The sequence below is a fragment of the Myodes glareolus genome, chromosome 15 (genome assembly GCF_982192425.1).
Source record: "Myodes glareolus chromosome 15, mMyoGla1.1, whole genome shotgun sequence".
Lineage (NCBI taxonomy): Eukaryota > Metazoa > Chordata > Mammalia > Rodentia > Cricetidae > Myodes > Myodes glareolus.
In genome coordinates this window covers 41,664,876-41,692,539 of record NC_142040.1, presented here as the reverse complement: position 1 = coordinate 41,692,539, position 27,664 = coordinate 41,664,876, and the positions used below count along the sequence as shown (strand labels likewise).

The 27,664-nt window shown below is 41.7% G+C and overlaps 1 protein-coding gene across 1 annotated transcript in view; it reads left to right on the top strand.

The window, feature by feature from the left end:
* The window catches only part of Itga2 (integrin subunit alpha 2), a 104,682-nt gene that overhangs the window by 32,960 nt on the left and 44,058 nt on the right, over window positions 1-27,664 (top strand). The window contains exons 3-7 of the mRNA XM_087896894.1: window positions 13,133-13,242; window positions 16,875-16,966; window positions 20,162-20,276; window positions 20,419-20,546; window positions 23,688-23,836. Of these exons, the coding sequence (XP_087753020.1) occupies window positions 13,133-13,242; window positions 16,875-16,966; window positions 20,162-20,276; window positions 20,419-20,546; window positions 23,688-23,836 (594 nt within the window). The remainder of the gene's footprint in view (window positions 1-13,132; window positions 13,243-16,874; window positions 16,967-20,161; window positions 20,277-20,418; window positions 20,547-23,687; window positions 23,837-27,664) is intronic.

Here is a 27,664-nt window from a genome sequence, read left to right as displayed (position 1 = left end):
TTCGGGATAAATCCTGGTCCCACTGCCGGTGGCCCCATAGACTACTCCAGTTACACAACTGTCACCCACATTCAGAGGGCCTTGTTTCATCCTATGGAGATTCCCCCTGTCACTCAGGAGTCAGCGAGCTCCAACTAGCTCAGGTCAGAAGCTTCTGTGGGTATCCCCATCATAGTCTTGATCCCTTTGCTCATATTATCACTCCTCCCTCTCTTTAGTTGAACTCTTGGAGCTCAGTCCATTGCTTAGCTGTGTATCTCTGCATCTGCTTTCATCCCTTGCTGGACGAAAAGTTTTGTGAAGATAACTAAGGTAGTCATTAATCTGATTACAGAAAAAGGCCAGTTCAAGTACCCTCTCCACAGTTGCTTAAGGTCTTAGCTGGGGGTCATCCTGTGGATTCCTGGAAATTTTTCTAGTGCCAGAAAATTGGGAGTGTGGGAGGGGAGGATGGAAGGAGAGGGGGAGAAGGGAAAGAGAGGGGGAGAAGGGAAGGAGAGGGGAGAGGAGAACATAAGAGAACCGCATGGCTAAGATGGGGGAAGGGCAGAGAGGGAAAGCAAGGAAACAGAAATCTTGATTGAGGAAGCCATTATGGATCTAGTAGGAAACCTACAGTCAGATTTTATGGAGCATCTTTCTCAATTAAGGGCTCCTCTTTTTAGATAACTTTAACTTGTGTTAAGCTGACACAAAACTAACTAGGGCAGTACACAAGACTTTTAATGTATAGAATTACATTTATAACTCAGATCTTTATTATCTGATGAAAAATGACTACTTTTGAGAAACTGGGGAAATGTGTGTATATGAATAATGAATATATAATGGATATCTATCTATATATGTTAATTTAACATGTATCTATGTTAATTTAAGTTTACTGTGAAAGTAATAAAAAACTCAAGGAAATCAGATGACATTAAACATTATGTTGAGGTAGGCAAGTTCCTTCCCTCTCCAATGTGATGCGCATTTGAGGACTGGTCCTTAGAACACAGCCTCTCTGTTCTGGTACAGGGACTTAAGCTCTGCCCACTCAGCCTGCAGCTTTAGGTCCTGATCTTCACCTTCTGGATGCTTTTAACCAATGACATGAACTTCAACCAACTTTCAGTGATAACTACAATGTATTATCTTTAAGTTGTGAATTTACGTTTGATTCTCTAATCCACTAAGTTAAAGAAAAGACTATTTTATGCCCACGTTGTTTGTCCCCACATTGGGGCCTGCTTATCTGTGTGATGAGAAAACAAAACGAAATGATCACAGTTCATCTTAGAAGGCATTTAGAAGAAGCAAATATTGAGCTAGGATTAAAATGAAGAAACATGTGGGCTGGAGAAGAACCTGAACTTCTTACTCTGAGGAGACCCAGAAAGCAATGGCTGTTGAAAATAGTCTATCAGCTGGGAGACTGGAGAGCAGTCAGGCTGGATGCTCAAGGGCTAGCACCGCCTGCCATCATTGGGAGGACTGGAGAGAGCACCGGAGGGAGCACCGGAGGGAGCGCCGCAGACCTACCAATAATAATTTCTTTCTTTAATTATTGTAGAGATGAAAGCAAGCTAGAAGGGAGATGCAGGACATGTTTTGACCTTAGAATCTAGTTCATTAAGTTGTTAATGAACCCAAGATCGGATCTGGTCCTAAGCAAGAAATCCAGAACCATTTTCTGGGGCTAGAAAGATGCCTCCACAGTTAGGATTGCATACTGCTCTTACAAAGGATTATTTGGTCTCCAGTATTCATGTAGGATGACTATCAATCACTTATAATTATAATTCCAGGGGTATTTGACACCTACACTCACATGCACCAATTTTCGCTTAGATAAAAAGACATAAATAAAGACATCTTAAAATTTTAAAAGGATAACCATTTGTTGAATGATTAAATGAAAGGCCCACTTCCAAATGGTTCACCACAGATAGCCTATAAGGTGAACTCTTTGAGACTACCTTCAGGTACACAATCTGAAGAAGAACGCCGTGTGAACTCCAGCTAGTCACATCCTAGTTAAGGACAATCTGGCATTGAGTTTTGAGGTTGTTTTGTTTTTGTTTTCAGTATCAGCTTTTCTGGGGCAGAATAAGTCTCAGAGAAAAGGCCACCTGCTGTGATAGATGTTATTAAAGATGCTAAGTCTGTTATGGATTGGCGAGGAACTCAGTCACTGAGTAGGTGACAGCTGAGGAAGACCAAAATGACAAAAAGCTGATAGGAACTGTAACAGGCAGGTAGAATCCTGGGGAAGTGAGAGTCAGTCTTGTCGTTTTTCTCTGTGTGAGAATTCAAGATCTTGTTAAAATGCATTGGCATTAGCAGATTATATTGAAATTTTGGTGCTGATCAGGTGACGTCAAGACCAGGAACATCAGATAATTCTAAATCCTGCCCTACTCTTCCCATAATATTCTTTGTGTAAACAATGACAATGGCTATTGGGAAACAGGGCCTTACTCTATAATGAGCTGCACTGGTGTCTTGAATGCCAGTATGGAACTTTCTGGTAAGATGGAACTTTAGCTTAGGATCACAGCCTTCCTTTCCATTAGCCAGGATCTAATCATCAGCCTGTAGAGACTTACTGCACCTCACAGAGGCGAAGGGGCAATTCGTGTCTACGTAAGTGGCTGAATCCTCTGGAGGCACAAAGCAGAAAGGAAGAGAGCAAAGCTGGTGGGCAAGCCTGTCCGAAGTCTCTTACTGTTTGGGTCTTGCCAAGCAAAGAAACAGAACAGGTCAAGCCATGGACAAAATTACCTAATCCACTGTGGACTGGACACTGGGCCTATGTGGGGTGCAGGAAATACAGAGCTTGGGACTTGTCCTCTGGGGTGGGGAACAGTCTAGGAGGAAGATTTATGTGCAGAATAGGAATACATGGATAAGAGGGAAGGGGTAACTCGGTGCCAAGCCTTGGAAACGCTCCTGTTTTCATTCCCCTGTTCCATGAACTCGACAGTAAGAGTTCATTTTCTCTTTCCAAGGCCCAGGGCACTAGAGATACAAGATTTCCTGTTATTAGCACGGCTGTGTCAGTGGGTCTCTCCTGGGTACAGCGCACCAGAGCTAGATAGTGCTCAATCAGGACAGGCTGCCTTCACGGCGAGGAAGAAAAATAACACGAAACCTGGGCTCCAGAATCGCCTATTTGTTTTGACAATTGGCCCTGTGCCCTTCCCCACTCCTAATTTATGACAATTGCCCAGACATTATGGAAGTAGCAGATGTGGGAAAATCTGTTTAAACATTAACTTTCCTTCTGATACTAATGAAGTTAGCTTTTGCTAGGAATTCCTTCAATAAATTGTGAGTGTTTGCTCTTGAACTCATCATGCACACGCACGCACGCACGCACACACACACACACATGCAATCACGCACGCACGTACACACATACACACACACATACACACACACACACACACACTTGCAGGTCCTTTTAGTTCATTGCTGTCTAACTGCTTATTCTGAGGTAGGTTTTACGCCTGTTTCCCACTGCTTACTTTGACTTTCTTATAATCTCTTTTACCCTTGACTCCATTTCTCAGCCCCTTTCTTCTAATGCATTCAAGGCTTTATCTAGTCAGAGTGTTTTTAAATCACACTATTGTTTTAGGATGCAGTCTGAGTTGTCCTATGTATCCAATGTTAAAAATATAGGCATGTTTTACTTCAAGATCTACTAGATTTTAGTGAAGCAAACTTGGTTATTTTAGTAGTCTTATTTATTAGATTTTTTTTATTACACCCTAAACTTCCACTTTAATAGTATGGCTTACATCTCTTCATTACTCTGTGAGCCTTTTCCACAGTCTTCAGTGAGCTACATAGTTTTAAGAGCACATTGACCCTCCCAAGCAGAGCTATGCATCCCTCTGGCTAAGAGTAAAGTCTGGTGTACTCTTCCCTTGGCGTAGGCACAGGAGGGCCCGCCTGCCCCCAGTCTGAATCTCATACACCGGATGTTCAGCGTGGATGATGTAATTCTTATCACAAACAATCTACAAGGGCCCGAGACATGTTTAAGATCATTTCCTGGAACTAGTGGTGATGTGTACTCTTTTTGTTTGTGGAGTCTGAAGGCTTGCCCCAAGAAAAATCTTAGTTCATTATGACTCAAAATCATTGTAACTGAAATCACTTGTGAGATGAAGACAAAGAATGAGGGGTATTTCCAGTCATGGCAATGTATTTTCTTGTTTTGTCAAGGATGGTGCATTCTACTTCCTTATAAAGAGAGAAGAACTATGAATGAATATTGCAGCAAAAAGAAAAATAAACATTGAATCTGTGTGTGGGCACAGATTGCTGTTTCAACTTTTTGGTTAAGAGAAAACTTAGTAAAGGTTCTTATTTACTACGAGTGTGAACAGTCCTCGAACAAATGTCTCTAGGAGAAATTTAAACAGAAAGTTCCATGGAAGAGAGAAATGTTCAGTTTTGTAGTGGACATCAAAGGTTCTGTGTGTTCAATAGCCCTTGCTCTAACTTGCTTTCATCCCTTCTGGACTTGAATTTGTGGTGTTCATGTACAAACACACACATGCGCGCGCGCGCGCACACACACACACACACACACACACACACACCATGTTTGCTATTCTTGAAAGACACCTGCTGTTCTAGAATGTTTAGAACATATTCGTGATCTGTGGAAAATCCCAAGACATCTTACCAGATAATCCTCATGTTAATATTTAGCGCCTGCTCCAGAGCAAAGCTTATTGATCAGAGAAAAGGCTTTGACACCCAACGCTTTCTGGCATCCAATCATCTTAAACACGTCTATCCATCAGAACATGGATGTGGGGAGTGGGAAGTGGCATAGATGTGAGGTGGCTGGTAATGGTTTTAGGTTCCGTGTGATGAGCAAGTATTGAGTTCTTGCCTAGAAGAATTCTAAGTAGACCCCGTATGATAGAATTGCGGATTTAGAAGGAAAGGACATAGGTGCGGGTCTGGATTCTGCTACCACTGAGATGTGGGACTAGTTATGTTCTGTTGCTGTGGGAAAACACCATGACCAAGGCAACCTGAAGAAAGAAGGGTTTCCTTGACCTTATAGTTCCTCAGGGATGAGTCTGCTATGAGAAGAATACATGGCAGTAAACATCAGGAGCAGAAAGCTAAGAGGCCATATCCCAAACAAAGTCAGAGAGAGGAGAGAGAAAAGTAAAAATAGGAAGAGGCTGTACATTCTTAAAGTCTATCCTTAGGGACATGCTTTCTCTAGCAAGACCACACCTCCCAAATTTCCCCAAACAGCACCCCCAACTGGGGACCAAGGGTTCAAATGCCTGAGTCATGGGAGGGGGTGAGTATATCTCATTCAAACTACCAGAGTCTTTATACAAAACCAGAAATATGTTACACCTCATAGGTAATAATACAGACCAAAGAAGATAATTCTTATAAGAGTCCTTAATTAACCATTATGTAGTGTTATGATGCTGTTGCTATTCCAGTGTTTATCTCTGATTTAAAAAATAAATAATGGCTGCCAAAACACCTAGCAGAATGGTATTATATTGTCTCATGGGCTTTGATGTCTGAAATGGAGTAATCTTCAAAATCATACTTGTTTCCCTAGGATGGGTAAAAGTGAGGGGATTTGCATCACCATAATTCTTTATACTGAGTATCTCAGTTTTTGATTTTAACTTCTGGGAAACTTTATGGAGGATGATTTGAAGCCATACTTGATATTTATTGGCTCATTTGATTCCAGAAAGAAAATAAATTTCTAGTGTTTTTATAAAGCAGAGCAGTCTTAAGATGCCTTTGAGATGGATGTCGGTGGACTCTGTTGTGACATTGACAGACCTTGAGGGCTTTGCCATCTCACCACTTCAGGGAACAGTCTGGAAGCTTAAGAGTCTGTGGTCATATAATGAGACTGAAATACTAACATTGCTTTTAACTTATGCCAAAGAGTTTGACTGTTGGATTTGGAATAGCAATACTATGACCTAAAAGATAAAGTTTACCTGTCCCCCCTTTCCCTAAGGGGCAACATTTCATAGGTGACTTCCTTCGCCCACAAACACCTTTTCCATTAACGAGCAAGAAGCATGGATCTATTTATAACTTGCCAGATGCCCTGTATTGTCAATAACCTAAAATGGTAAAAGGATGATAGTCTTATTCATATGCTGTGGGCTTTGAAATTTCTAATGTTAATATAGATATTACATAGACTAGGCTCCAGTCATAAGTAGGGCATCCTCTTCAGGACCTAGAGGACATATCAAACTCCTGGTGTCCCAGTGTTGCTCATACAGACATTCGGCTTCTTCATCTCAAGATCTTGCTCTGCTGGTCTGCCTAACGTCCCAACTCCTAAGATTTCCCTTGATCCTGTGGTCACCCCTCTGTCCCCCGTCCCTCTTTCTTCCTGCCTTTGTTTAAGTTTGAAGAAACCCTGCTGACCCTACTTTGAGAAACTATTTTAAGCAAGGCCAGGGCTCAGGGCTGGAATTCTCTGAACCTCTGCGAGCCCCTAACACCTTTTACGCAGGAGACCGCAAGACTGCTCGGCTGGCTTCCTGGTGGCTTTACTACAGCCATTTTAAGGAAGCACCTGTCACAGTTCCCCGAATGTGTCACATTGTGATGACTCTACACTCAGCCCCCTGAAGCTTTCTTACTTAGAGATAAAACCAGGGGCTAATCACACATTAGTCTATATGTGACCTGGCCCGCTTGCCAAGCTGATCCCACCGTTTGCCATTTACTCCGGCCACTGGACGTTTGTGCTTGTTGCACCCCCCCCCCCCCAGGCTACTCTTCCTGTCTTCTTTTAAATCTTTTTTAAGTCTTGAATGCTTAAGTCTTGAATGCTTTTTGGGGGGGAGTGGGGCTTCTCTAACCATTTGACTAGAAATTGTACCAGTCTCTACCTCATGCTTCTGACAACCCCACTCATCTTTCTTCCCAAGCACTGATCACTGCCACCATATGGTTCATAAGATTTATTATCTGTCTTCACTCTAGGATGTAAAACTTGAGGCCAGAATATTTTTGGTGGCTTATTCAGTGATGTATCCTTAGTACCTACAATTGAGTATGGTCCGTGATAGGTGTTCTGGCTAGCTTTAGGTCAACTTGACAGAAGCCAGAGTCATGAGAGGAGGGAGCCTCAATTGAGGAAATGTCTCCATAAGATCAGGCTGTAGGCAACACTGTAGGACATTTTTAAAATTAGTGATCGATGGGAAGGGCTCAGCCCGTTGTGGGTGGGGCCATCCCTGGGCTGGTGGTCCTGGGTTCTATAAGAAAGCAGGCTGAGCAAGCCATGGGGAGCAAGCCAAAAAACCTTCCATAGCCTTCCGCATGAGCTCTAGCCTCCAGGTTCCCACCTGTTTGACTTTCTGTCCTGACTTCCTCCAGTGATGAACAGCAAAATGAAAGAGTACTAAGAAACCTTTTCCTTTTCAGTTTGCTTTGGGTCGTGGTGTTTTAGTCCAGCCGTAGTCACCCTAGGACAGCAGGTCTTGTCACCCACCATACACAGTCTCACAGGTGTCTCCTGGACAGGGCCAGGACACACAGTTTACATTGGAATGGTACCTCCTGGAGTCGAACAACATGTCCTTCCCATAGGCACTCAGGAAACGCGTCTCCATGATATCGTATTGTTTTAACCGCACCTCCATTGGCAATCTCTACAAAAGTCTGTACTGTTGAGGAAGTGCCTGGAAAGCTTATAGACCCACAGACCAAGGGAAGATATTTTTAGCAGCTCGTGGACTGTGGACTTAAAATTGTCTGACCTACACCACCATAAATATTGTTTACTAACTAAACAAAGGACTCGGAATTCCACTGGAGGTGGGCAAACTGGCTACTTTTTGGAGTCTACATAATCACTATTTTCCCACAGGATAATTGAACAGTAAGTGTTATTTAAGATAGTCTTGGAAGAAGTCCCAGTTTCACTGTAGGGAAGGAGCAGTTTTTATCTTGGTCTTTGGTTTAGTTTGAAGAATCAGCACTCATGGCTGTTCACACAGCTCAATTTCTTTTTTTCTGGTTGAGTGAAATCCATAACTGCAAGGAACTCCTTTCATGTTTCGACATGTTTTTCCCAGCCGTGTGTGCCTTTTGTGACATTTGTGTGCCCTTTGTTTGACATTTGTGTGCCCTTTGTGTGCCCTTTGTGACATTTGTCCTTTTGTACTTCTCCCTGTTACAGCTATATGCCCATAAAATTTGATGGTTGGCTGGACCAGCCTTCTTAACTTCCTGTCTGCTTAATTTAAGAATGTCATGATTCCCTGGGAGTGGCCTCTGGTGACTTCATAGCCTCCTATCATGAGGGTGAGCTGTAAGGGACAGGGATCTATGAAAGTCTGTGGGAGTGATGAGGTATCTTCTGTGGGGAGGGAAACGGTACCAGGAAAAACGGTGACAGTGGTCTAGAACCTTCCCTGGAATTTCTGGCCTAGAGATGGGTATCTATTAGGCTATAATATTTACATACTGAGTCATGTGTGAACGAAGGAGTGGGTCTCCCTTGGTCTTCAGGTGTACCCCAAATGGCCAGGTTTTACCTTGTCTTTTGCTGTCTCGTGCTAAAAATAATCTAAGATGGCAGATTAAGAAAATAACTTTGTTTCTGTTTTTTTTTCCCCCTGAACATTTCAATGCTTTTGTTTACTGCTCATTGAGTGGCACATGACAGAGCAGGAACACGCTTCTTTCTCTTCATTGTGTCTGCTTACCTTACCGAGAGCCACAAAGTTCTCAGTCATATGGTGATGGCGACATCTTAACCCCTCTCTAATTTCAAGGTTAACTCATGCTGATTTCTTAAATGAGGTGGGAGGAGGTAAGAAAGCAGCAGGTCTCTCGTGGAGATTAGCAGAGAGCTGGTGCTGTGTCCTTGCTGCTGGAGACACCGAGGATCAGAGCACTTTAATTCAGAAACACTCAACTTTCCTCAGTGTGTCTCCCCTGGGCTTTGGTGAGAAGGTGTGGAAATGTGTATAAAAAAAAGTCACCTGAGTGATCAAATCTGGTACTTCCTGAACATGCTCTGCCCTTGACCGTCATTGCACACAGCATGACCTGTTCCTTGCTGCGTATATGTGCTCTCGCAAGGATGACAATGACACGTGTCTGAATTGGGGCTCCCTTCAATACCACACAGCCATCCACCTGCCCCCAGGAAGTGTGACCTGGCCCTCTGCTTCTAGTTTCTACTCCATCAGTTTCTAGAACTCATCTCATTTTTTTTTTAAAATAGTTTTCCCAGGCCTGGCCTAGGGCTTCTTGCATTGAAGAGGAAAGAGAACTAACTGCCCGGAGGTTACAATCCAGTCCTTCAGAAAGGGGCACAGCTGACCCTGACCGGCAATTTTATAAGGGGTGACTTGCTCACCTCTCTGCCTTAGCACTTCCATTTCCAAAATGCCAATAGTATAATCTCAGATTCATTTTTCAGATTAAATTAGGTAAATTTTGGAAGGCCTTACACCCACTCCAAAATAATGTAAGACTTACTAGCATTAACTGGAATTCCCAGAATGCCAAGGGCCAGAGCCCCACTTTCTGTAACTGCTTGTCTTAGGCACTTCATTGGTGACGTTTCTCGCTGCTGTGACTCAACACCAGCAAGAGCATTTTAAGGAATTGTGGTTTATTTCAGCTCACACATTGAGGGGACAGCCATCATGGCAAGGAAGGTGTGAATGCAGAAGCGTGAGGCAGGTGGCCTCACTTCATCTCTACTCAAGAAGCAGAGGGCAATCAGTGTCAGAACTCAGCTAGATTTCTCCTTTCTATGGATCAAAGCCTCCAGCCGTGGATGACTGCTGCCCACATTTAGGGTGGGTCTTCCCTTCTCCATTCAGGCTTCTGGGAAATAGCCGTGAGAGACACAGCTGGGGTGTGTTTCCAGCAGATTCTAGATCCAGTCAAGATCTAAGACTGGGAAGATTCATGACCATGGTGTCCTTTTCACTTTCCTGCATGCTTTAAACCTTGACCAGTGAAGCTTCTTTCTGCATCGAGACTCATAACTGGTCCAGGGGCCACGAGTAAAATAACACAAAGCGCTGAGTTTCCCATGACTCATCTGTATCACGTCTTCACCATCTAAGACTCAAGAAACTATGCAGAATGGGGAGGAGGCAAAAGAATGTAGCAGTCAGTGTGTGGGGAGTTGACCTGGGGAATGATGACTTCTGGATTTGCAGTCACTGAGCACATCAGCTCCCAGGAGCTGGGTGCTATCTCTACGTGATCAGCACAAGATGAAGCCAGGGAACATTCCACCGTGGATGAGGAAAGGGCACATGAGAACCCACTCCTAGCTGAGGAGCTATGCGTAATTGATGGATGCCAGGGAAGGAAAGTCTGTTTCTTTCAGGGGTGTGGCTACTACTGGGAGATAGCCAAAACCTTACTGAAGGGTCACACACCCATGTGCTTATGGGTAGCACTAACAGGACACAGTAGGAGATTTTAAAGAAGGTTGAGCAGATGCACTGGGTGAATAGGGAGTTAGCTTGGGAGTGGAAAGTGGTTACGATCAAGACACGAATACATGTATGAAAATTTCAAAGGTAAATTTAAAACATTAATTTTTTTAAACTGTAACTTTATTCATACTCAGTTGAATGTGCAAGCTGAACCTGAAATATCCTGTAGAACAGCCATAGGGTTTTCCTTCCTTTTGGCTCTCTTTGATTAACCTATGTGTCTAATGTGATGGAAACATTGAGTACAAGTAATATTTTAATACATAATGCTAAATTATATATATATATACATATATATATATATATAGTATGTGTGTGTTGGCTCAATTTCACCTTTACTTGAAGAAAAAATAAGTTCTTTGGCTAAAAGATAATTATACATTATTAATTAACTTTTCCTTTACCAAGACAGTTCTTCCAATCAGTAATTGAAATGCTTATTTTTTCTTTCATTTGTTCAACAAAATTTAGACCTACAAGCACAGAATCTTTGGCCCTCATCAACCTTCATATCTACCTCATAGATCTAGTCCACATAGTTCAAAGATGGCTTCCTGGAGGGAGCGTTATCCAACAGGAGATAAAGATGATGGGTAGAACCTGCCATGCGTGGGATGGCATGGCTTGTAGGAAGGCTGGCAGGAGAGGAGACTCTGGTCTGCAGAGCTGAGTCCCATAAGACTGTACTCTTCCGCCACAGGAGTAGCAAAGAATACGACAGGGCTCAACAGGCGATCAGGGGTATATTACCTATTTCTTTAAGATAGGTTTGTCTGCAAAAATAAGGGGAACACTGTGCAGACCCCTGTAAGTGAATACTAGAGACTAAAGATGGAGAAAGTGGAGCATTGTAGAAACAGTTTTCACAGTACAATGGAGATTCTTAACTGCTTCCAAGTGGGCATGAAGAACACCATATCTACTCAAACACACAGGCCAAATGCCACCGTCAGCCCCACCATTAAAATGAATACGGTGACTTTATGTCCATCACTGAGATTTCTCGCTTTTCCAGAGTCTTAACCTGTGTGTCTATCTAATGTGATTGAAGAGGTGAGTACAAGTGACATCCTAATAGGCCAATGCTAAATTATCTGTTGATGAGAGGACAACATCTTTCAGTGGTGACCTTAATAAAACTTAATTTAATTAATGTATTCAAAATGTTCTCTGACAATAATTTTATGCAATAAATGAGGTGATTTTACCGTTCAACTATAAACTTTCATTCTTCCTGTCTATGTTTGCATCCTTAGACCATTTAAACATTTTTTTCACAGAAGAGTTTAACTCCTATCCTTCATCAGTCTCATATAATTGTTTTATTGTTTTTGCATATTAAACAGTTATGCTGGATTTAATAGGCAGGAATCTGCCTTAGATTTCTCTATGTCTACTATATAAAATTTAGCATGGAGCACAAATATAAATGATAGTGACAAATTATTAACAAAGAATGCTAATGGAAAATTTTCAAAGATAACATCAACTTTAAAAAAAGCAACTAACAGTAAAGCAAAGGTACTTCCTTAGCAACTGGATGTTACACAATAAATAACCTGCTATGGCCTCTGAAGAATAAGCCAATCAGGTTGGGCAATAGCTCAGTTGGTAAAGTGTTTGTCTCAGAAGTATGACCCTGATCCTCAGAATCCATGTAAAAATGCTAGGGATGGTGATTCACTTGTTACCAATGAGTAGAGAGGCAAAGACAGGTGTATCTTTGGGGTCTCTCTGGCTAGCCAGTGAAGCCTAACTGGGGAGCTTCTAACCAATGAAAGACCATGTCTCATAGGAGGATGATAGTGTTTCAGGTGATCTTCTGCCCCTCCCACATACACACACACATGCGCACGTGCATGCACACACACTCCATCTGCACACTTATGAACACACATGCATAGGAGAAAAATGATCAAACAGTACATGGTCTCTTTCTGTCCAGTACCGTATGAGCATAAACATCTACTGTATTTCTGTGGGCAGGAGAAGCATAGTCTCTAGAAGGGAAACGAAGCTAACCAAAGGAAGGATGTGAATATCAGACTCATCCTGTATTCTAAATATGCACCCGGTATCGCAGTCAGTAAGGAGATCTCCGAGATACACGTGCTCAGTATTTCTGCTAAGCATCCTCCTTATAAAGGCAGTAGCCATAAAGTCACCCAGATAACTCATCTGTTGCCTAAATACCTCAGCCTGTGACAGCACCTAAGGCATAGAAAGAACTCCAGAAATTTTGGTTGTCCCTCTTGGGTATGAGTGAATATGATGTCATTCTTCAGTACTATGCCAGCACACACTGTAGAATCTAGTCACATGTGCCTCTCGTGTTTTTAAAATTTTGCTTGAATATTGATGTGTGCTCTTAGTAGGAGCTATGCAATGAGCTTTAGAGACTATGCTTCTCTCGCTGCTGGGGAGAGACATCTCGGGGTGTTTTGTGAAGCAGCCATATCACAGACATCCACTAAGTGTCCTGATCAGCTGTGAGGGCAGGAGACAAGTCACATTATAACTGAACACATTTGAACTATGAATTTTTAAAAGATTCAAATGAAATGCGATGTTTCTGACCATTTTCTCTTTAATAAACTGCCTGTGTCATACTGTGACTCATGAGAGCGTCGTGTTTCTAGGCTGCTGGTTGGTTCACCATGGAGCGGCTTTCCTGAGAACAGAATGGGAGATGTGTACAAGTGCCCTGTTGACGTCCCCACGGACGCTTGTGAAAAGCTGAACCTGCAAAGTGAGTTGTTCTTAGCAATGCGATTATTTACAAATAGCGAGTCTCATTTGTCAGAAACACAGAGAAAATGACAACAAGATCCCAATCTTGTCTTAAAGCAATGTGATAGCTTTATGCCTTTGTTTATTTACTCATATGGACACAAGTTCATATCCACATTTTTAAGTGAGTTTGAAGACCTGGTTTAATCATCTTCACAGGTAATGTTCTGCCTCCTGGGCCATTTGTCTTAGATCATAGACTGATTTCTCCACTTTTATTTTTCATATTATGGACATAAGTCTGAAACTATCAGCATTTCTCTACCTCTTCTTTCCAGAAAAAGCCATTATGTACAAAGGCAATAGTTCTGGGATTGGTATTGAAGGTTCCAAGAAATGCTATGTATTTCAGATTATACTGAATAATTACATTCTAGCTAATACATAACTTAAAATTATTTGCTATTTTATTAACCTACATTGCAGGTGTATTCTATTACAATGAGAAATATTTAATAAAGATTTGGGACTAGAAAGCTGAATGAATATTTCCTGAAGGAAGTAAAAGAATCTTCAACTCTTTGGTTAGCACCTCAGTAAAGCCATGAGCATACAAACATCGCTGAGCCCGAGTTCTCCTTAAAAATCAAGGCTTGCGATGAGAAAGGGCATTGTTAGAAAACTGAGAATTATTTCAATGACAGTTGTCAAGAACTAGAAACATGCCTTACAAACACAAATGCTTGAGTTCGACTCCCAAAAGTCACATAAAAACAGTCAGCCATGTGCTGCCTGCATAGTCAGGAACCAGAGGCAGGACAGCCCAGAGACACAAGATAGAACCAAGCAGGATTGGAGAAAAGAAAAAGTCAATGAAATGATTCCTAATGATGCTCTGCTATATTCATAGGTCAGTGCCTAGCCCAGTTGTCAGCAGAGAGGGGTCATCCAGCAACCAATGGGAGCAGATGGTAGAGACCCACAAGCCAAACACTAGGCAAAGCCAAGGAAACCCTGAGAAAGAGGGAGAGTAAGGATTTTAAGAGTCTGAGGGGTCGAGAATACCATGAACACAAGAGCCATAGACTCAATTAAGCAGAGCTCATAGTGGCTCACAGAGTCTGAGGTGTCAATCATGGAGCCTGCATGAGTCTGAGCTAGGTCCTCTGCTTATATCTTATGCTGTACTTGTGGGACTCCCAGAATGGGAGTGGGAGGGTAGCTCTGACTCTTTTACCTGCACTTGGGATGCTTTTCCTACCACTGGGTTGCCACATCTAACCGTAATGGAGGGTCTGTGCCCAGTCTTATTGTATCATTTTAGGCCTTGTTGGATAGATACCCCTGGGAGACCTGCTTCTTTTTTTGCATGTGTGAAGGGAAACAGGAGGAGTTGATCTAGGGGAGAGGAAAAGTTGGGGGGAAAGACTGGGAGGAGCAGAGGAAGGGGAAACTGCAGTTGGCATTTAATGTGTGAGAGAAGAATAGAAGTTAAGGAAAAAATTAAGACAATCAGCCTCGGCAGCACACACTTGTGTAAAAAAGTCAGGCATGCTGACTAAGACTTGCGAAAATGGCAATGGGAACTTGGAGGCAGGTGGGCCCCCTAAGCACAGCGGTCAGTCAGTATTGCCAGCTAGGTGAAGTTATTCAGTTACAGTAGATCCTGTCTAGAAAGAAAAGGTAGAGGATGTCTGAGCATCTTTCCACATCTGTCCTCTGGCTTCCATGTGCATGCACACACACACACACACACACACACACACACACACACATGTTAGAAAAAGGAGCAGGAGTGTCCCTTACATATCTCTACGTGACACATTTGTCACATCATTTCCGCCCCACAGTAGGTTCTAAATGAGCACATTTTCAGAGAGCCATGTGGTCGGGGATGTCAGGGAGATGGTACCAAGGCTGAAGTGTGAGGCCCAAGTTAACATTTTCGTTTACGTAAAAGGGATGTGGGTGATAGAGCTCTAAATACTCACCATGTGTGGAATTGATATTCAAAAAAATTTACTATAACAACGGGGTGTGTAGCTGACTGGTAGATCCAAGAATGTGTGAGAGTCTGTGTTCAGTCTCCAGCATTACAGGAAATACAGCACCCAGAAAAAGAAAGCAAACACCAGCAATGTTACTGTCTCACCTATATTGTGCCAGTTTAACTTTGGAGCATTTAGGTGGTAGCTTTCTAGGAAGATTTTTCTTCTTGATTCTCATGCCTCTAGAAAGAATCTGTGGTTAGTGTCTTCCCACCATCCCTATTTTGAAATAAAGCCTAGAGATTAAACATCAGGGTTTGCTTTTTGGGTCAATTATACTAGTTAGATGGTCCAGGAAACACTGTTGATAGGTAGCTGGTTATTCAGCAAAACAATCATAGAGTATTTTGTATAAAACACAGGAGTTAAGAAGACACACATACACATAGCTCATTTTAAGCTAACACGTACTGGCACATCGCGTTATTAACAACATGTTCACATAAAAATGCATTTAAAAATAAGGGCACATGCTTAGGAGTTTTATTGTTTTCTTTCTATACCAAAGAAATTCTTACTCTATGAAAGCATATGTAACTAACGTAGTTATAAGTTCAGTGGGACTGTGAAGTTAGGAAAAAAAATAATTTATAAAGAAATGCATACAAGGATCAGTAGCCATCCCCCATTTCTAGAGTTTAGGCGATATGGAAGTGGTAGCGAGACAGCTCTATGGGGTAACAAGATTAAGAACTCTTTCCAGAAAAAGCCAGAGTGTGAAGGAGTGGCACAAATGGCGTGGGCATTGGCCAATGACAGTGCAGTATTTATCTGACTAGAGACCTGTCACCAGTGCCTGGGAGAATGTGTCTAAGCAGAATTCCTCCTCCTCTAAGAGAGAAAGAAAGCAGGGAGGGAGGAGGCCTCTGGTGACCCTGGTTCCTGCTGAGGAGCCAAAGTTGTTGGAGCCTGTGATTCATGCCACGGTGTTCTAGTGTCTCACTGAGACTGGCGGAGCGAGTGAGGAATTTAAAGCTTCAGAAGAGGAACGTCTTAGAGCAGTCTCCCTGGGAAATGGGGGAGGCAACCCAGCTGAGGATTAATGACGGCGGTGGTGAGGGCTTGCCTGAAACTAGAGAACACCAGGAAATCATGTTACCGAAAACTAGAATTTCAAGGTTCAGGAAATAGCCAGGTAGTGGTTGGTGCCATAGCTTGGAGGGACAGATTTGTTTCTTGTTTTACCTGGCTGGTCCCATGGTTTCTTTTTGAAATTCTCCTACTGACTTGAGCCAGAATCAGTCAAATGGTGTTCATTAAGAGTATTTTAAACAATCCCGATTATAAAAAAAGAAGAAAAGAAAAGAAAGCCAAGGCAAGGTGACAAACAGAAATGGATGGTGCCCTCACTGTGCGTTTTGTTTGCTGAGAACATTGTCCTTTCTGAAACACACATTTAAATGCCCTGGTGGCCCCTCACACAGGAGAGCTGGGAGTGGCTGAAGACACCACGTTCCCTCTTTTCACTATACAATGCTTCTTTCCGGATATGTTATGCTACACTTAAACCTATGAAAAGCATGAATCTGCCTGTTTGTTTTATTACAGCCTTACGTGAAGGGTAGATATTTAATACTTCAAAACATCTCTTTCTCTCCAAAAGGTTCAACCAGCATCTCAAATGTTACGGAGATTAAAACCAACATGAGCCTGGGTTTGACCCTCACCAGGAATTCGGGGACTGGTGGCTTTCTAGTGAGTGTTCTCCTCTCAGCTCCTCCTTCCTCTGGAGAGAATGTGTGGTCAGTGTCGTCCTGCCTTCCCTCTGAGCAAATGCAATCTAGAGATTTAAACATCAAAGTTCACTTTTGGATCAAGTATGCTACTTAGCTAACCAAGGAAACATAACAGGGTTGATGTGGATCCTTCTTGAGTAGTCAGCAAATGATAGGGTGTTTGGAATGACATGAGAAGGTGAAGAAGAAGGCCTTTTCCCTGGGAGGTGTGCTGGGCAGGTGTGGATACCATCAAAATCACAGGCACCTTCCATTCAGCAGGCAGGGTTCAAAGCCAAGGAGTGTGTTTGCCTTCAATTGCTGTCGTAAGGTTCGGCTACTCCGATCCTATGGGAAGCGAGGAGCTGTCTCTCCTGCCGTATCTCTGCTTGTCCTCTCTTGTATTTCCTAATGTGCTAGGAAAGGAGAGTTTCTGAAGGAAAACAGAATTTCTGAGCTTTGATTTAATAGAGGAAATTGCTGAAAATATTTGACTATACAAACGGTGAAAAAAAAATCACATATCCCCCCAAAAGTTGAAAGACAAGTAAAAATTAAACCTTAATTGAAATTTCCTCTGACTCATAAAAAAAATAATCTAATTAGACAGCTCTGAAAAATTCAAAAGCCTAGGTTGTCTGGCCATTGATATGCTCACCTAAAGTATTGTTTTATGAAAAACATCTTGATTTTAAAAAATGTAGTCAATATTGTCATTTCATTTAGAATAACAGATATTTACATTCAGAAAAACTTATTACCACTAAATAAATTAAATATTTGCTATCATATTGGCAAATCAGTGTATAAATGGCTATTGCAAGGTGTCTTTGTGCTTTGCTGTATTCTGAGATCTTTATAATAGAGCTGATTTCATGGTTTTTGTTTATTTTGACAGTTGGCTAAGTCAGAAGAATATCTTGAGAATTATGGATTGTAGATGTACTTTTAAAGTTTTAATGCTTAATTCTAGATGAAATCAAAGTTTTAAAAAAAACTACAAGGAAATTCATAGTCACTGTACAGGGACTGGAAGGAAGGAGAGACCTGAGTTTCTTTACACATTGAAAAGGTCAGCGCCTTGAGCTGCTCGTAAGAATTATGTGGAAAAGACTGACAATCATCACATATTTCTGAACCTTCTTAAGTTCTGGGCTTAAAGCAAGAATGTTTTGGCAGTAACAGCTGGCATATTCTGACTTCAGCTTCTTAATTCTGTTTTCCATTGCTTGTGAAAAAGAATGTCTATTCTCGCATACATCAGAAATCATCTGCCAAGGTGATAAAAAAGACTGCGGATATAGACATGGGCATGAATGATTGGCATCTACTGTGTGTGTGTGTGTGTGTGTGTGTGTGTGTGTGTGTGTGTACTAGCCAGGTGCAATGACTTTTTCCTAATTGGCAAAGTGTTCCAGTTTAATGGGAGGAAAGCCATGCTTGCTCACTGAGCATGAAATATGAGCACAGCTGCTAGGGTTCAGCCACCAACAGTTAAACTGGGTCAATAAATCCCCTTTGTTTTTCCAGTTGCTTCCTATAAGTCCACACTTCTCTATTCAGTTTTAATAATTGGCCTGGCCATAAGTTCCATGCTCTACGCATGGGTCACGACTTTATATAATGGGAATTCCTTAGATAATTTTTAGTATCTTTAGACTTGACCTCTCTCCCCACGTTTCCTCTTTTTGTATAGAAAATTGAGTGTTAGAGAGTCGAACGTCCCCCGTGTGCTTTAATCATGGTTTAATCCAGGTTTAATCCACAGTTCTCAGCATCCTCCTGAGGGCTGCTGGAAGGAGAGAATTGGCGCTGTGTTGATGATGATAATAGGAGTTAGGATTGTGGGCTTTGAGCATGGAGACAAGCACCAGCCAGCGAGGGACCTTGCTGTTCAAAGTAAAGAAATAGTTTATAGCGCAGTTAACGGGTAGCCGTTCATCACCTCACTGGTGTTGTTCAGTGTGTTCATGTGCTTTACAAGAGAGCTTTTTTTTTTTTTTACTCAAAATTTGCCTTCAAAGTCTCAGAAAGGAAACAAGTGGGGTTTTAAAATACCAGATGATCATGGACACAGTGGCCTGCCCCTGAATGGAAGAAGTGTTTGTTTGCTTACCATGATGTCCACATACAGCTCAGGCACTCTTGAGGACCCCTGCCTCTCCCCATAGGCAGTTGGGGTTTTTCTTCCTATAGAGAAGTCCTAGATGAATGGGACAAGAGGAGACCCAGTGCTCAAACAATAAGCAAGCACAATAAGGTGCTAATGTATCAATTGCTCTTTCCCTGACTTTGTTTTGAGTATTCCATGTCGATGGACTATGGGACATTCAATCTTTACAATCTTACACGGAAAGAGACATAATTATCTTCCTTTTATAAATGAGCCACATGAGACCCACATACCTGAGAGACAAAAAGCCAGCTTGGAACTTTTCTAGAAGTAGTTCGGTGGGGGACCCCATCGTCTCTCTGTCCACTGACAGCTACCCCTGAGGGCCTCATCTCTCTTCCTGAAGGCCACCATGAGGCAGCACGTCTGTTGCTTTCTCCTCACCTATTTAGCCTTCCAAGAGGATGATCACTCAGAAGCATTTCAGGAAAATTTTTGAGAGTTTATTTTTATTTCAACCACATGACTGTGGGCCTGAATGCATGTCTGGACATCAGGAGCAAGTCAGTGCCTGTGGAAACCACATGAAGGTGTCAGATGTCCGGCGATGGGAAGCTTGTTAGTTGTCGTGTGGAGAATGGGAGCTTTGAATTTGGGTCCTCTGGAAAAGCAGCCAGTGCTCTTAACCCCTGAACTATCTCGCCAGTCCTTCGAATGCATTTTTGACTTGCTAGTTTTGACAGTTAGCAAATTGGGTGCTGGAGAGATGGCTCAGTGATTAAGATCACTGGCTACCCTTCCAGAGGACTTGGGTTCAATTCCCAGAACCCACCTGCTTCTGGCCTTCATATGTATATGTATACGTGTGTGTGTGTGTGTGTGTGTGTGTGTGTGAGTGTGTGTGTGTGTGTGTGTGTTGGTGAATCCTAATGTCTTGGGAAAGAATGGATATGGTGTCTTCGTTCTGTAAAAAGAGAGGTCTATTATTTTATTTTATATATATATATATATATATATATATATATATATATATATATATATTATTTTCTTCTTTCTTCGAAGACCTGTGGTCCCCTGTGGGCACATCAGTGTGGAAATCAGTATTATGCAACTGGAATTTGTTCTGATGTCAGTCCAGACTTTCAGTCCTTGACCAGCTTTTCTCCTGCAGTTCAGGGTAAGATATAAAATGTGAAGGAGGTCTGAGCAGTGCCTTCCATTTAAAGGGGGAGGTACCAAGTCCAACCAAACCTTCCTGTAAGTCTGAGGTTTCCATGGTTGTGAAGTCTGACTTGCCTTTTTCATCTCTTGCTGTGTAGCTTGCCCTTCCTTCGTCGATGTTGTAGTCGTATGTGATGAATCAAACAGTATTTATCCTTGGGAGGCAGTAAAGAATTTTTTGGAAAAATTTGTACAAGGCCTTGATATAGGTCCCCAAAAGACACAGGTAAGGACACCAAAAATCAAAAATGAGCCCATGGCTCTCCTTTGGGGAAAAGAGTGTTAGACGTGAAGTATTAAAATTTTCATTTGTCAGGTATTTATTTTTAATGCCTTTAATGTTGACCTGGGAAATTAATTGAAGCATATATTTCAAAGGACAGTATTTGGCTTATGGCTTTGTTCAGTGTTGTGGATTTTGGTTTTATTTTTGACACCGTCATCAAAAGAATAGTGTGTAGCATTTAAGACTCTTTTAAAAGCTGCCTATTTTAATTCTTTAACCCATGAGTTTATTAATAAGACATTTACAGGAATATAGATGTGGCTTAGTGATTAGGAACACCTACTGTTCTTGCAGAGGACCCAGGTTCAGTTCCCAGGCTACACCTCCTGTCCCAGGTGACCCAAAGTCCTCTGGCCTCTGTAGGCACCTGTACACACATGGCGCACATAAATGCACATAAGCACACACATATGCACAAAAATAAAAGGTCGTAAATAATATATTTTAAAATTAGATACATATTTTCCCTTTGTCAGTTATGATCAATAGTCAATTCCACTTGTTCAGACTTTCTTGTAAAAGAATTATCTGACTTCTGTGAAATTGAAGAATAACTCAGTAAGCATGATTCTGATTTATAGCCTTTTGTATATAATCCAGTATTATCTCAGTTCTATTTTACATAAGAAAAAGTATTTTCAATAATTTGAAATCATTTTCTATGTTTTCCAAAGTCTCAAGTGGGTGGTGCTTTATTTTCTTTTGTTTTGCTTTTATATGTTTTTATTCATTAATTTTACATCTCTGCCACAGTTTCCCCTCCTTCCTTTCCTCCCAGTTTCTCCTCTGCCCCTCTCTATTCACATCCCCCATCCAATCCTCTTTCTTTAGTATTCAGGAGGGGGCAGGTCTCCCATGAGTAGCAACAATACATAGCATAACAAGTTTCAGTAAGACCAAGCACTTCCCCATGTGTTAAGGCTGGGCAAGGAGACCCAATAGGAGGGTCTCAAAAGCCTCTAAAAGAGTCAGAGACAGCCCCTGCTCCCACTGTTAGGAGTCCCACAAGAGGACCACGCTACACACCTACAGCATGTGTGCAGAGTGTCTAGGTCAGTCCCATGCAATCTTCTTGATTTAGGCACTCAAAACGCAGGCATAAATGTTTCATGATTCCCCAAGACTAAGTAGTATGTATTTTAAAAAGTGACCGCTGTATTTCAAGCTACTCAGTAGATAAGGCAGGAACATCTCTGGAGACCAGGATTCTTAGTCTGGCCTGAACAGTATAGCAAGACCCTGAAGCGAAGAAGAGAGTAGGTGAGGGAGAGAAATGGGGGTCAGTTCCTGGGTATTTTGAGTTTTTTTTCCCACCATGTTCCTTGTTTCTTTTTCCAATTTCTGATCAGATCTACCACAAATAGGTCCTTCTGACTGGAGCAGCTGTATCCCCAGAGTGTATGTAGTTCACTGATTCCCTAATGCACATTCCCAGCTGCCATCTGACAAGACAACACCTCACACCTGGGAAAAACTGTCGGAATAGTTTCCCCTATTCTTTGCAGTTCTCTTCCCTATTCTTTGCAGTTCTCTTCACTGAAAGTTTACTTTTCTAGTTTTCTAAAATATTATAAAATTATCAGGTGATGGTGGGCCACGCCTTTAATCCCAGCACTCTGGAGCACAGGCAAGTGGATCTCTGTGAGTTTGAGGTCAGTCTATTCTATAAAGCAAGTTCTAGGATAGCCAAGGCTATTACATAGAGAAACCCTGTCTCACAAAACCATATATTTTTTTACCCTTTCCACATGGAAATTCCACTGTGGATTTTTACTATAAACTTCTATTAATGAAGACTATATATCACATTAGTTCCTGGAGAACAACACTTTTAAATCTCCTCAAGAAGAAACTTCCCATTTGTCTGTTTCTTTTCTGTCTCTGAATCGGTTACCATCCCTGTCCGAGCTGATTCAATAGTCTCCAGTCTTCATGACTTTCTTCTGTGTCTTTCTACTTCAATCTGTTGTCTCCTCTCTAGAGGAAGCTGAGTTCAGTCTCTCTTCTTATGATCTGTATTTAACACACACACCTTACCTTTAAACCCTACACTCTCTGCACTCAGGTCTATGACTGTTTCGTAGGAATCATATTCGGCTAGGATTCTCAGTTAGCTTTGAATCAGTTGCACACCATATCTTAAAGGAAGAGGGACCGGATGATTACTGTATTTCTCATGCCTTCCCAGTGTCTGCCATACCGCCCCGCAGGCAAAGCTACAAACTGAACTCAGCTGTCAAAGGCTGTCCTTCCACCCCCCTTATAGCCTTACCTCAGAGACTCTTGTGTCTTTCAGAAAGCCTCTTACCACTCATCCCTTTTTCCTGCTCCCACAATCCCATCTCCTGGGCTGAAAGAATTCTTTTCATGCTTGGAAATAGGCATAGTGACAGAAAGATGTAAGTGGCTTGATCTAAAGGATTAGACACTGTCGCCTGGGTACCTTGTTCAAAAGTTTATCTTTCTGTTTACTCTCTCAAATAAAGTTCTTTCCAATGGTGTGTCCTCTGAAGGTCAGAGGTTTCCTGCACCACATGCATATCTAACACCCTTGCTCCAACAATGTTCAAGTCCGCAACAGGGGAAATCTAACAGTTCATTAAACTGTGTACATAGCTTAGAAATACATGAGTCTTTCTTCAACTCTGACTCTGCTTCATAACTACTCAAAACAAATGAGATATCCTCCATCTATGATTGTTTATACCTGTTTTCAAGCTAGTAGCCACTGATAAGTAGGAAGCTTATTTATTTGTATATATTTTATTCTTGGTGTCAGAAAGCTAAACCAAATATTCTTTTGCATTAAAATATTAAGGACGTGCTTTCAGTTATTTTACAGCGATTTCTGAACCAAAAATGTGTGCTGTAACAGGTCATCTTGTTGGCAGTCACGCTCCTGTTATATACTGAAGACCTCTCCCAGAGATGATTCCACAGAAAGAATACTTTTCAAGAACAGAACTGAAATTGGTTCCTTTAAGCTTTCAGACTTCACATCTAAGTTCGTCTTTCTCGTTGTATTGGCTAAATAGAAGTTGTGTGTAAATTAATGATAATTAATAAACTTCTCTTTGAAAGGTGGCGTTAATTCAATATGCCAATGCCCCAAGAGTTGTATTTAATTTGAACCGTCACAAAACCAAAGAGGAAATGGTTCAAGCCACGTCGGAGACCCGTCAATTTGGTGGGGACCTCACAAATACCTTCAAAGCAATCGAATTTGCAAGGTAAGTCTTGATGCTATTGGGTCAACACTTTGACAACATAAAAGTGCTAAAGACAAGAAGAAGGAATGGGAGAGGCAAGGGCAGAAACAAGCCTTCCTGTGGTATGTGTACCTTGACATGAAACAGAGGAAATGGAGTTACACGCCATGGTCCTGGCATGGCCAGACATATGAAGTTGTTTTATATGATTTTTCATGAATGACATAAACTGCAAAGGTCTTAGATTAAGATAGCGTGAAATGAAGCAATCTGATGTGGGAAGTCCTTCTGTATATATGTTGCTTTTATTAGTTAATGAATAAGGCTGCTTTTGCCTATGGCAGGGAAGAATATAGCCAGGCTGGAAGAGAGAGAGAGAGAGAGAGAGAGAGAGAGAGAGAGAGAGAGAGAGAGAGAGAGAAGGCAGAGTCAGGGAGACGCCATGTTGGAACTTTACCTGTAGGCTGCAGCCCCATGGAAATACATAGATTAATAGAAATGGGTTAATTTGAGATATAAGTGCTAGCTAAAAATACGCCTAAGTCCTCATTCAAGCAATGTTGGAATTAATATAGTTTCTGTGTGATTATTCAGGTCTGGGCAGCTGGGAAATGAACGAGCAGGCTCCATTTATGACAGTCTATCACTGTTTGTTAGTATTCACTTCAAATTAAGCTAATAGAGCATTTTGTACATGTTAATGAAGCTCGTGCTGTATTATACACAAGAATTTGAATGCTGATATTATTATTCCTGCAGCAACACACAGGGGATGGGAATTTTACAAGTCCATGGCATCCACCTCCTTCTTACCTCAGTCTCCCTTTTTCTGCTGTCATCTTTACAGGGCACTTTATTAAATGTCTGCCTTGCATATTTTTTTAAAATGAGAATAATGTTCCTGCTCTTAAACCTGCATCCAGCCTTTTCCATCTCCTGTGTTTATTCTTTCAAAAGCCATTAAAACAAGTTGTCTATGAATCTTCTCACTTCTTCCTCGAAGCCTGTAGCTCTGCCACTAAGAGAGCCTGGTCTCTGCATCAGCTAACTCACTGTGTCCTAAAGCAGCCTCATTCCATTCCCTCTGTGTTCCTGATGCTGGTGTCTGTTCACCCTGGCATCAGGCAAAACCCTCATTGCTACCTTCCCCTCTCCTCCCACTTCTGCTTCAATAGATACCAGGCCATCATCACATTCAGAACGTCCATCTCTTCATTTCCTGTTTTATCTGTCCCCTCGTTTTCTCTGTGTGTATACTGAAGCTGCTGCTTCCATCAACTGGTGACTTTCTTCATATGTCTCGAATGATACTGTGCATAAGAGAAGATAGGGCTTCATCTTTCCTGTCTCCAGCTCTTTGGGGGCTCAACCATCATAAACTGCGGGCCATAAAAATGAGTCACCTGTCATTAAGTGGAGCGCCCTTTCCAGTCCAGGAACTCAGGCTAAGGAAAAGAATGTTGTCCTGATAAGCTAGGAGGACTTCTGTCTTCAGTAGAGAATGTAACTGGAGCCTATCCCAAGGAAGGAACCTGGGGCTTTGGCAAGCTTTCCTTTCTAAAATGATCTAAACAGTGATCTAGGGCATGATCACTGTTTGTTGAGGTGTAGCTTGTCTCGCTTTTATTACCTGTTTAAGGCTCTGGATTTTCTCCCTATCACCACAATTTCCCAATAAATAAAATCAGGACCCACCCAAATTCTAATCAATACCTCCAGAACACACAGCTACACACACACACACACACACACAGCTACACACACACACACACACACACAGAGAGAGAGAGAGAGAGAGAGAGAGAGAGAGAGAGAGAGAGAGAAAGAGAGAGAATTCTGATATTCTTTCTGTAAATATCCCCATTTCCACATACTTTATTTCATTGCACACCTACCATTACATGACATCACCCTAAACAATGCAGTCAAGCTAAACTAAATGAGGCAGCTCCAGCCTCAGTTCACTCTTCATGTATACTGTACCCACAAAGGGTAAACTTCCTTTTTTTAAAAAAAGACATGACATGAGCTCCATAATTAAAATTTGTCTGGATGAAAAATATGGAATGTATCTCTCTGTTCCCTAATACAGGACACATAAAATATTCTGTGTAACAAAATAATTTGTCAACTTCAAAAACGTTGACTTTAGAGTATTGGTGAATGAGCAGCCCGGCTAGCCCGCACTGAAAACATAAATATAAAGATAGAAGAGGTGAATTGAAAACAAAGATCATTATATAGCTAACTGATGTGTTAGCCTATGAAGTAGTTGGCATTACCTAGGAAGAATGTCATAGGAGGTTCTAATAGACAGAGAGACATAACTTGTTGGTTGAGTGACTAGCTATAAGAAAATAAGGCTAAATAATGCCCTTTGCATCTTGCATCAAAAGTGATATTAGCTGATTAAATTTTCAATCTAACTGCACATATTGATGTATGCCTATGACCACATCCTGGGCTACATGGCAACACCCTGTCTCAAGAAAAAAAATACAGAAATCTTAAAAAAAAACAACAAACAGGAAAGTCTTACTGAAGTAAGCATGTGCAAAAGATTTTAACAACAATTTTAGACTTTTTAAAAAGAGATCATTCTTTTTGTGCCATATCAAATATTATGGGAATATATAATATATAAGAAAATGAATTAAAGAACTTGATTCTGTAAATAGGAAAAAAGATTGCCTAGTGGGTCAAGTGCTTTCTCCACAAGTGTGAGGACTTGACTTTGTATTCCCAGAACCCACTTAAAAGTCATTTGCAGTGGTATGTATTTGTATCCCCAGAACTGGGGAGGAGAGAGACAGATGGAACTCCAGAGCTGCCTGGCCATGCAGTACAGCTGAGTCATTGAAATCCAGGTTCAGTGAAACCTTGTCTTAAAAACTAAAGTGGAGAGCTAGAGAGAGACACTTAATATTGATCTCTGTCCCCATATGCACATTCATGTATGTGTACCTGATCATATATACAGGAAAACATATATGGTCCATATACAACACACACACGAGAGAGAGAGAGATGTAACATGAGGGCCGGCTTGTTGGGGTATCTGTCCCGCCCGGTACTCCACAGCCGGTAAACCCCAAAGAAAATCACACACAAGACTCCATAAGATTATAAACTGATTGGCCCAATAGGTCAGGCTTATTATTAGTCCTTGTAACTTATATTAATCCATTATCATTATCTATGTTAGCCATAATGGCTCAGTACCTTTTCCAGCTGGGCAGCTTACATGTTTCCTCTCCAGTGGTCTGCGCAGGAGTGGCTAAGGGAGTTTCCTCCTCCCTAGCCTTATCCTATTCTCATTGCCCCGCCTCTACTTCCTGTCTGGTTGACCCACCTATACTTCAAGCCTGGCCAATCAGCGTTTTATTAAAATACATGATTGACAGAATACAGACAATTCTCCTGCACGAGAGAGAGAGAGAAAGAGAGAGAGAGAGAGAGAGAGAGAGAGAGAGAGAGAGAGAAAGAGAGAGAGAGAGAAAGTCAGTCAGTCACCCGAAAGACTAAACTTCAGCTGAGAAATTGCCTCCATCAAACTATCCTATGGACATGACTACATGCCATATTCTTGATGTGAGTGTTTGGAGGCGGGTCCAGCACCCTGCGGGCAGTGTTATTCTTAGGCAGGTGGGCATGGACTGTATAATAAGAGTTGCTAAGCAAGCCAGAGAAGCAAGCTGGTAAGCTATTCTTCTTCCATAGTTTTTGCTTCAAGTTCTCGACTTGTTTCTGCCTTGGCTTCCATTGATGATAGACATAACCTGTAAGCCAAATGAGCTCTTTCCTTTCTCCAGTTTCTTTTCGTTTTGGTGTTTTATCACAGCAACCAAA